The sequence below is a fragment of the Pecten maximus genome, unplaced genomic scaffold (assembly GCF_902652985.1).
Source record: "Pecten maximus unplaced genomic scaffold, xPecMax1.1, whole genome shotgun sequence".
Lineage (NCBI taxonomy): Eukaryota > Metazoa > Mollusca > Bivalvia > Pectinida > Pectinidae > Pecten > Pecten maximus.
Genome location: NW_022979449.1, coordinates 116,300 through 126,438, shown reverse-complemented (window position 1 = coordinate 126,438; position 10,139 = coordinate 116,300). Strand labels below are relative to the sequence as shown.

The 10,139-nt window shown below is 36.5% G+C and overlaps 1 protein-coding gene across 1 annotated transcript; it reads left to right on the top strand.

Annotated features, from left to right (window-relative positions):
* The first annotated feature begins 3,296 nt into the window (after positions 1 to 3,296).
* Positions 3,297 to 6,963, top strand: LOC117318658 (mitotic-spindle organizing protein 2-like). The gene is made up of 3 exons (XM_033873620.1): positions 3,297 to 3,395; positions 4,952 to 5,106; positions 5,923 to 6,963. Exons 2-3 carry the CDS (start codon positions 4,979 to 4,981, stop codon positions 6,248 to 6,250), a joined length of 456 nt encoding a protein of 151 aa, XP_033729511.1. The 5' UTR covers positions 3,297 to 3,395; positions 4,952 to 4,978; the 3' UTR covers positions 6,251 to 6,963.
* Positions 6,964 to 10,139: the final 3,176 nt, after the last annotated feature.

The following is a 10,139-nucleotide window of genomic DNA, read 5'->3' as shown; positions in this document are numbered from 1 at the left end:
GTAAAAGTGATCATGTGGTAATTTTATTTGACCTCCAGCTGTACACTCCTAATTCAACTGAAAATCAAGAACCGAGGTACTGTCTGTACAAGGGTAACTATGACAACATGAACAGAGTACTTGCTGAGATCAATTGGGAAGCAGTACTTCACAGTAAAGGAACATGTGAATCTTGGGATATCTTGAAGGATAAAATTAAAGAATTGATTATTACAAATATACCAGTTAGTAGAGGTAAACCAAGACGAGCTAGGTCCCAGTGGATGAACGGCACTACAATTGATGCTCTAAAAATTAAACGCAAATGTTGGAATAAGTACCTGAGGAACAAGAACCAAGAGACATACGAACAATACAGAATAGCCAGAAACATCGCCACCTCGACACAAAGACAATCAAAGAAAGAATTTGAAAAAAAGATAGCCACCGACTTCAAAAAACATCCAAAAAGCTCCTGGAAGTATGTACACACCAAAACAAAATCAAAGGTAGGAATAGCTTCCCTGGAACAAACAGACGGGAACAAAGCGACGGACAATAAAGAGAAAGCCGAAGTGCTGAATGAATGCTTTAGCGACATATTCACAGTAGAGGATCTTGATAACCTACCAACAACTCCAAATCTTGACCCAACAGCTGCTGCCCTAGAGAATATAGAAATCAGTTCAGAAAGGGTCATCAAGAAACTAGATAACATCAACACCACAAAATCACAGGGACCAGACGATTTACACCCTAAAGTGATCTATGAACTGCGGGCTAGTATAGGTAAGCCATTATCTATCCTTTTCAACAAGTCCATTGAAGAGGGAATTTTGCCACAAGATTGGAGAGAGGCCAATATCACTGCTATTTATAAAAAAAGGATATAAAAAACAGCCGTCCAATTACAGACCAATAAGCCTGACTAGCATTATAGTAAAGATACTTGAATCAATTATTAGAGATGAGATCATGGAATATCTTGAGACCAACAACAAACTGTCATGCTCCCAGTATGGATTCAGAAAGGGTCGATCAACAACACTCCAGTTATTAGAAGTTCTAGATGAAATTACCAAAGTTCTGGACTCTAAAAAATGTATGGATATAATTTATCTTGACTTCCAGAAAGCATTCGACACAGTTCCCCATAAGCGCCTTGAACTAAAACTCAAGTCATTGGGAATAAGCGGCGCACTGTTGTCATGGATATCAGCGTTTCTTAGCAACCGTAGGCAAAGGGTCAAGGTCAAAGGTCAATCGTCAAGCTGGACATACGTGCGAAGTGGAGTTCCACAAGGGAGCGTACTTGGGCCGGTACTCTTTCTTATCTTCATCAACGACATTCCTAACGGTACAAGATCCACTGTCAAATTATTTGCAGATGATACGAAAGTGTACGGCCCCAGTGACTCTGAGCAAGACACAGCCATCATCCAAGAAGATTTAGACAAACTACAGTTGTGGTCAGACAAATGGCAGATCAAATTCAACCCCTCAAAATGTTCTAGTTTACACTTTGGCCAAAATAATAAGAAAACCAAATACAAACTGAAAGATCAGGAAATTCAAGGAAACCCTGAAGAAAAAGACCTGGGTGTTTTATTTGATCCAAAACTAAAATTCAGTGCACAAGTCGCATCCAGTGTCAAGAAAGCTAATCGCATGCTTGGCATCATCAAAAGATCATTTGAAAATTTGGATAAATTCATGTTGACAACCTTGTTTAAATCTCCTGTAAGACCACGACTAGAATATGCTGTCACAGTCTGGAGCCCACAGTTAAAAAAAGACATTGTAGCAATTGAGAATGTCCAAAGGAGAGCTACTAAACTGGTCAGGAACATATCTCATCTCTCTTATCCTGAAAGACTCCGCCACCTCGGTCTCCCATCACTCCAGTACAGGCGGAAAAGATATGACATGATCCAGGTGTTCAGAATTCTTAATGGGATAGATGTGACTTCAGAGGATCTACTACAACTAACTGGAGAAGGCAGGACAAGAGGACATAATAAGAAACTGGCAAAACCATACACAAGGCTAAACATTAGAAAGCATTCATTCCCAGCCAGAGTTGTTGACGACTGGAACAGTTTACCAACTTCAGTTGTCAATTCACCATCAATCAACTCATTTAAAAGCAACCTTAACAAGTACTGGTCTAACAAGGAGATCAAGTTCCACCCATCCTGCTACACGTACTAGTTAAATAACGACCCGCCAATATTCTGTATAACACCTACCACCTATACAGTCTATACATGTATATAAAGATAGTGACCCTAGATACAGATGGTGTGTCAACTGTTAATAGTCCAAATATGAAACTGAACACCAATTCGTCTTTTGTGAATGAAAATTGATGACCATATTGAGGAAATTAGAATATTGTACACTATTTAAAAAAAAATATTTTTTTTTTTTTTTTTTTTAATGAGGAATCTACTATACTTGATACATAATTAAACATGCGCACTGTAAATAGAAGTATATAAACAGGTGGTCAAGAAGCGGACACGCTTACAAGAAGACCGATAACTGCTATTGCTATTGCTATTGCTATAAAGCAGAGTGTCAAAGACACGTCCATTCATCACAACGAACAGGCTAAGTCTGCCTGAACAAAGGCAGACGATTTACAAAGAAAACTCTGTGACGACTTGACCTCACACTATTACGTTAAAGAACACAAGACATCTCGACTACATAGATTGACATCTCTCTCGTGACAAGACATTCCGACACACACACACACGCTAACAATAAACAGGTACCCGAGCCGGTTATCCAGGTGTGACGGCTAAATATAGATCGTCTCACCTGGAGAGCGGCACGTGCACATGAACACGACAATAAATAAAGGCACTCGTTCACTCACTTATATAAACACACGTATCTATACATACATACACAGGCTAATAATTACATGTCATACATAAAATTACATGTCATACATAAATAAAAAACTAACTACGTGACAATATGGACATACAATTATATATATAGATATATCACAAAACATTTACCATTAAATTGTTTTGTCTCAACGGTTTTATTTATTTATTTTATGACATACAAGAACACTAACGAGATTGAAATACGTCACATTTCCTTAGTATAGAGGTGAGAAGTTTTATTAGATCATGTATATACCGTCAGATTTAAGTGTGGTTTCCTGATGATAGTCTTTCCCTTTAAGCCGCTTACAATATTAATAAAAAAAAATCACACCTTCATGAACTTAGTGTCAAATTGAATATTTCTGATGGAATGTAGATTAAATATTTAAGAACACATTCAACGTTTTTACTTGGCCTATCAAACTGTTCCAGTTAAGAAAAAATCCCATTTGAATAATATTATTTTATTTGCTTAAGCGGCATATGATGCATTCGAAAATGGTGAATTTGGTGAGTGTTAAGTTGTGTCAGAGATTTGGTGCGTGGGTACTGTAATAAGAGTACTGATCTGCCAAATCATATCACATGGTATTTTGGTGACTGTAATACATAATCATTTAGGACTTGCTGACTTCGTCCAATTTTTTGTTAGTAGTCTAGCCCAAGTCTAGTAAAGGTATTTTCGCACAGCACGAAATATCGCACACACCTGGCGATTTTATTTTTTTTAGTTTTTCCTCCAAGTTGCAGAAGACTGTGCTTTTCTTGTTTATATGCCAACTAATACCAGACTTTCGTCGAACTTTTGCCATTTTAAATGTATCTCTTCGGATTAACTTCGTTTTGAAAACAAAATCTGCAGACACCCCAGTCGCTCTCGGCGCCTTGTTTACATTACCTCCGTACATAGGGAGCGGCCATTAATGGATTTGTAAGGAGTTTTATAGAAATGTCTTTAAATACATACCGAAAGCGCGTAGAAGTATGTTACCTACAGAGGGATAGCTTTGTTAATAAAACCAGAGACATATATGTCTCTGATAAAACTAGCCAAAAATCACTTGAAACATAGCTTTTAAAATTTTCGTCAAAGTCGCATTAGGCCTACATATGTAGTTTAGTCATGAAACATCATACAAAAGCAAAAATGAAAATGATTTTTACGTAAGAAAAATTGATGCAATACTTCCTGTTGAGTAACACCAAGTTTCTGACTTAGTAGACAACTCTTTCAGTAAAAGATTTTTTTTTTCTTGTCATAAATAAATGGGCCATTACATAATATGTATTATCGAAAAATTCAGTTTAAGTGATTTTTAGCCAGTTTTAGTAACAAATCCATACTCTAACTAACTGGTGTATAATATGCGAGTATGCATATTATATGCAAGTTGGCAGCTTCGCCAACCTGAGCATAGTAGCCCTTAGAAAGAATATTCATACCCTGCCTGCACTGCTCTCCGGCACAACAATCGGTCAGACTGTCCATGCCCCATCTTCCAGAGCTGGGTTTATCGCAGCTAACAACGACCATCATCCGTCCTTCGTCCTACAGCTAAGAAGCCTTGGCCTGGTTACCGCTATAATATACACATGCAGGTTGCTTGGATGAAAACCATGTCACCAAGTTGCATATAATACACAAACTTGCCTATTATAATTATGAACAGTTAATATGTTATTTAAACAAAAAAAAAAAGGTACATAATATGTTTTACTGAAAGCATTGGGTAATTATAAGAAATTTGACGTTTTTATACCAGAAATATTGCATAAAATTATTGTACTTTAAAACCTACAAGTAAATGTTATTTTTGTCTTTTTGTCATATTTCATAAATAAATAAATGTGATATAGATGAAAATTTTTTAATAAGTTTAAAATTATTCTTGTTTTTCTAAATTTATGTATAATATGCAGATTTGCATATATTGTATACAATACGTCCCCTTTATAATATAATTCTTATGTGGACAAGAATGAATCTGTATATGTAGCTAACAGTACAAGGGTCATCTTCATCAGAGATAATATAATATGCTGTGTACATGTTGTATATGTTTCAGGGCTGAAAAGTACAGACATATCTGATCATGTCGCTTAGAACTCAAAGCACGATGCACTTTACTCTGCTGAGTAAGAATGTCCTGTCGCCAGAGGAACAAGAGTTGTATGAACTGGCAGACCTAGCCGGCGTCGTTATAGATCCCGCGGTCTTCAAGTATGTAGACACAGTGATGACAGCACAAACCTATTTATTATCTCATGAGAAATCATCCCTTTTTTTTTCTAAATTCCAGTCCTTTCTGAAACATCACAGGTTTTGTAAGTGTTATTAAATTTCAAGTAAAACATCTATCCCACCCCAGGACTCCAGGTTTGGTTAAGGGGAACCTCCTATACAATTTATTTGACAAATTACAAATGGACATGTACATACCAGGTACTAAGAAGCTAAGTAATAAGGCAATCCAATCATGTATAAAATTGATTTATTGTGGAGTCCTGGGGTCAAGTAGATAGTTTAATGGAATATAGCTCTAAGGTTTATTCACAGGGGCTTGGCACGATTTTCACTATAATACATATATATATGGACCATCATTTGGAAAATCATGCCAAGCCCCTGTGGGTTTATTCATATAATACTAGTAGAAGAAATATAGCAAATTTAAAAAAAAATATTCGTCTTCTCTAGTAAGAAAGAATTTGGTCTGAATCATTCTCAGGCAAAGAATTCTTCTTAAGGAAAAAAATATAGGTGTCACCATATTCACTGCATTATCTAGGTGAGCGATACAGTCTCTAATGACATTTTGTTAGTTGTGCACTGGATTTAGAGGATTGAGATTTTTGGAAAAAAAAATTTAATTGAAATTTTTGTCAGGTTTTTACTAGAGTACACGTAGTCATAATCAGACTAGTGGTTTTGGTTAAGTGTGCATCTTTGAATATCTCTTTGTATACATGTATATAAGAAAATTGTATGTCATCAATGGGTATACGTAGTTCTCTAAAAAAAAGTTACTCGTTACAGAATTGTCCTTGACCTTCTGAAGATGAATGTAGCACCAACGGCAGTGCTCCAGATGCTGAAGTCTATGTGTGGTCAAAGACGAAAGAAAGCTCAGACTGTCGGAGGAGACCATTCAGCCCCAGATCCATCTTCTCATCTCCCCACACGAGCCCGAGATGAGGGTAAAAGCCTCCACTCTACACATCGTGTCCGGTCAGGGAGTCCAGATCAATCCTCACAACTTCCTGCAAGGTCTCGCGACGATGGCAAATCTCAACATTCTGCACATCGTGTCCGATCAGGTAGTCATGGGCGGACAATGGCATCCCGATCAGATCCCAGGAAATAATTTTCATAATTTACGGTCAATGCTTTTGTATAATATTAAATATTCTGAAGTGCTCAGTCTTTCAGGATGATACAGGATGTTTGAGAAAGGGACTTGTGGTGGATATTTTTGACTATTTGCGATCTTCATCATCTTGTTATTAATGTTTTTGTATGATATTCTTAAGTGCGAAAACTGAATTTGTATCTTCACTAGCCAACGCTTCATTTCTTGAATTTGGTGTATCCAAATGACCTCTTGGCTAGCTTGATGCCGAGTTTGTGGTAAACATCAAATTTTGATTGTGATAATTTATTTTTCCGCTTTGTGTGGATAAAATGAAAAAAGCTAAAAATTGTGTGAAAGAGTATGTTATGACTATTTGTCTGAAATATTGTAGAAAGTAATGTTTGAATGAGAGGTTAGTAGACAGGAATAAGTCAAAGCAAGACATTTTATATCAAAGTTCAGTCATTGACAATGCTGATCTCAATGTTATGTTGAATTCATTGAAAAATAGGTCATGGTCTTAGTGCTGTGCATGTTAATAATTCAGACAGAAACATAACTAATGTCTTGGAAATTAAAAATTCATCTTAAAATATGTTCAATTTTGAGAAACTAGAAATATGCATATTTTTCCTTTTGCTTAAATTATAAACAGGACGAAAGTATGGAAAAACTGGTTTTGTGGTGGAAATATGATATGAAAAAAATAAAATTTGTTGAAAGTCTTCTGTTGTTTTTGTAAATCAATATTGTTGGAACAATTACTAATGTCGTGATTAGTGAAAATTTCATTTCTCATTTGTTGTAAAACCTGTGAGTTTAACTTATGCCAGTTGGAAGAGAATTACAGAATTTCATTAATTAAAGTGGGAAAATCCCCAAAGTGTAGTTTAAGACAAAGTTCGGCTTCTAGGTCTCAAGAGGATACCACATGGTATGTAGGGCGCTCTTAAAAAGTAGATAAATCAAGGTACATGTATGAAAGAAGAGCAGCAACTAGGTACGGAGTCCAGGTTTGAAAATGATCCTGCCGACTTGTTTCAGTCTACTAGGCAGGCCGTCATCGGGGCACAATTTATTAGTGTGACTGTTACACATATTGAAGCTGAATAACAATAGAGGTCATGTGACTAATAATGGACAACATGATGATGTCATAACGTTACCAAGTAGTAAGGGAGCAACAAGGCATCAACATGATGATTGGTCTAAATTAAATAAAGATTTGTCACAAGAATTAGGTAGATAATAGTAAAGTATTAGTGTGTGTAAGTCCTTGTGTAAGTAACCAGTAAAAGAGCCTAAATTATAAGATGTATGTAGAAAAATAATAATAAAGCAATTATTATACGATACAAAGTATTAAAAGGCATGATAAGTATGAAAATGTTCAAGTGATTTTTAGAGGTATAAAGTTAAAGGCAACTGCGAAAAGTAATAGCAATCGATCAGACATCTAATGGCTTCAGTAGGTACTAAAAGTTCAAAGTTTTGTCAAGTTAGTTCTACCAGAATTTATGATATCAGGATTTGAAAAGTTGTTAAACAAGAGATCCCAGAGGGATCTTGGCGCCCACCATTGAATGATCTTCATAGGTTCCATGTCAGATTGATCTTTTCTCTACTTTTCCCTTCATTTTACTAATCTGTGCAAATTGAGACATCCCTCCAGTACTTTTCAAACAAGGGAATCCTAGCTATATAAGAAATTTGAGATTTAACGATAATGGCTGTTTGTTTGCCAGGTTGTTTTCAGGACAAACTGGTCCAAAAATGCAATACAAGGGACCAAGGGGAACCTACATATGAAATTTGAGAAATAGAGATAACAAACTTCAATTGTCAAAATCCAAGATGGCTGCCTGTCGGCCATGTTGTTTTCCGATTTGTCTCAAAACGCAATATGCATAACTAGGCACCAAGGGGAACCTTCATATGAAATTTGAGAAAGATCCCTTCAGTAATTTCTCAGAAATAGCGATAACAAACTTCAATTGTCAAAATCCAAGATGGCTGCCTGTCGGCCATGTTGTTTTCCGATTGGTCTCAAAACGCAATATGCATAACTAGGCACCAAGGGGAACCTTCATATGAAATTTGAGAAAGATCCCTTCAGTACTTTCTCAGAAATAGCGACAACAAACTTCAATTGTCAAAATCCAAGATGGCTGCCTGTCGGCCATGTTGTTTTCCGATTGGTCTCAAAACGCAATATGCATAACTAGGCACCAAGGGGAACCTACGCTTCAGTACTTTCTGAGAAATAGCGATAACAAGAATTGTTTGCGGACGGACGGATGACGGACGCAGGGCGATTTGAATAGCCCACCATCTGATGATGGTGGGCTAAAAATGTGATAAGCCTTTTGAACAATTGGGCTCAGAAGTGGGCGTAATACGGTAGCTACTGATGACTGTTTATGATGTTTTTTAACTAATGTCTGATTAGAGGTCCCAGGTTATACACTTTGAAGCTCTTGTTTGGCTTCGTTGTGTTTGAACTTTTTAACAATACTTAATAATAGTGGTGTCTTCAAACAAGAGGAAGGGAAATATGTCTTCATGATGTGCTTGTAAGAGGTAACTGGAGGTGGAAGCCTTGTGAAGGTCAGAAATCATTTCCCAGATGTTTTTTTTTTGTTTTGCGAACTTTAGACACCATGAATAAGGCACACTGTTCCCCACTGTAGGTTGGTTGTAGAATTCGACTAAAAGATGGCCCCCCACAGAATTTGGAGTTTTATCTTCTATTAAGAAAACAAAATTGATCCCACTGCCCACATTACTGTGGTCAGGGTAAAGATCAGGTCTTTCTTGTGTCTTTTTCGCTTTGTTTTAAATCTCCTTTCTTGGTAACACATCCTCCTATGGCCCAGTTTTCAGCGATGTTGTTATAAAAACCATAACACCAAGACACTGCTCAAAGCTTGTTCATTTGTTTAGTAAGAAAATACTTTATGCCATTAGGAAAGCTAATGACTAGACTAAAATTTTACAGTGTTTTTGCTTGAATGACAATTTTAACATCACCATATGATCAGGGCCCAGTTGTTCAAAATGTGATTAGCTTTAAGTTAATCACTTGATAAGTGGAAATTTCATTTCTCATTTGTTGAAAAACCCAAGATATTTCCTTACTTTAAATTATGCCCATTTGAAGAGAATTGAAAATTACGGAATTCCATGAAGTTTTGTCAAGTTAGATCTACCAGAAAATATTTTATTAGGATTTGAAAAATGTTGTTAAAATGTGATTAGCCTAATCACCTTTTGAATAACTGGGCCCAGATGATTAGTGGAAATCTCATTTCTCCCTTACATCAAATCCTGAGTGAGTATACCTGGAAGCACACAGGTAGGAAGAGACTGACCAGTGTTATTGTCTCGGGAAATTATGTCTAGTTACTTTTATCAGAAATGATTTTATCTGGATTTTCGAATTACTGTCAAACCTGTATTAAGCGGCCACTCGAGGGACCGACAGATAGTGGCTACTTAAACCATGTTGGCAAAAACGGCCTGTTTCCCAATTCTTTTTTCAGCAGATTATTAAATTGATATTATGATGCACTTATTGATATTGATAACAATGTACCATGTATAGTGTATTTTGAAATGAAAACCAACAAAGATAAAAGTTTTGATGAATTTGATGAAAATACCCTGTCATGTGATCATCACGGATGTCTACTTCCGGACAAAACAGCCTCTTAATACAGGACGATACAACGACTCAGAGCAGATTTTTGTGGCTGTTGACCACGTTAGACAGGTGACCGCTTATTTAAGGTTAACTATATAATGTTTTCCATCGGGCGGACCACAGACTGACCACTTAATGGGGGTGGCTGCTTATTCAAGGTGGCCGTTAGAGCAGGTTTGACTGTACTGTTAAACTGTG

What these genes read in the sequence shown, in the direction of transcription:
- LOC117318658 (XM_033873620.1), top strand. Translation starts at nt 4,979, where the DNA reads ATGTCGCTTAGAACTCAAAGCACGATGCACTTTACTCTGCTGAGTAAG. An exon ending in ATAGATCCCGCGGTCTTCAA is followed by an intron (nt 5,107 to 5,922) that starts GTATGTAGACAC and finishes TACTCGTTACAG; the next exon opens with AATTGTCCTTGACCTTCTGA.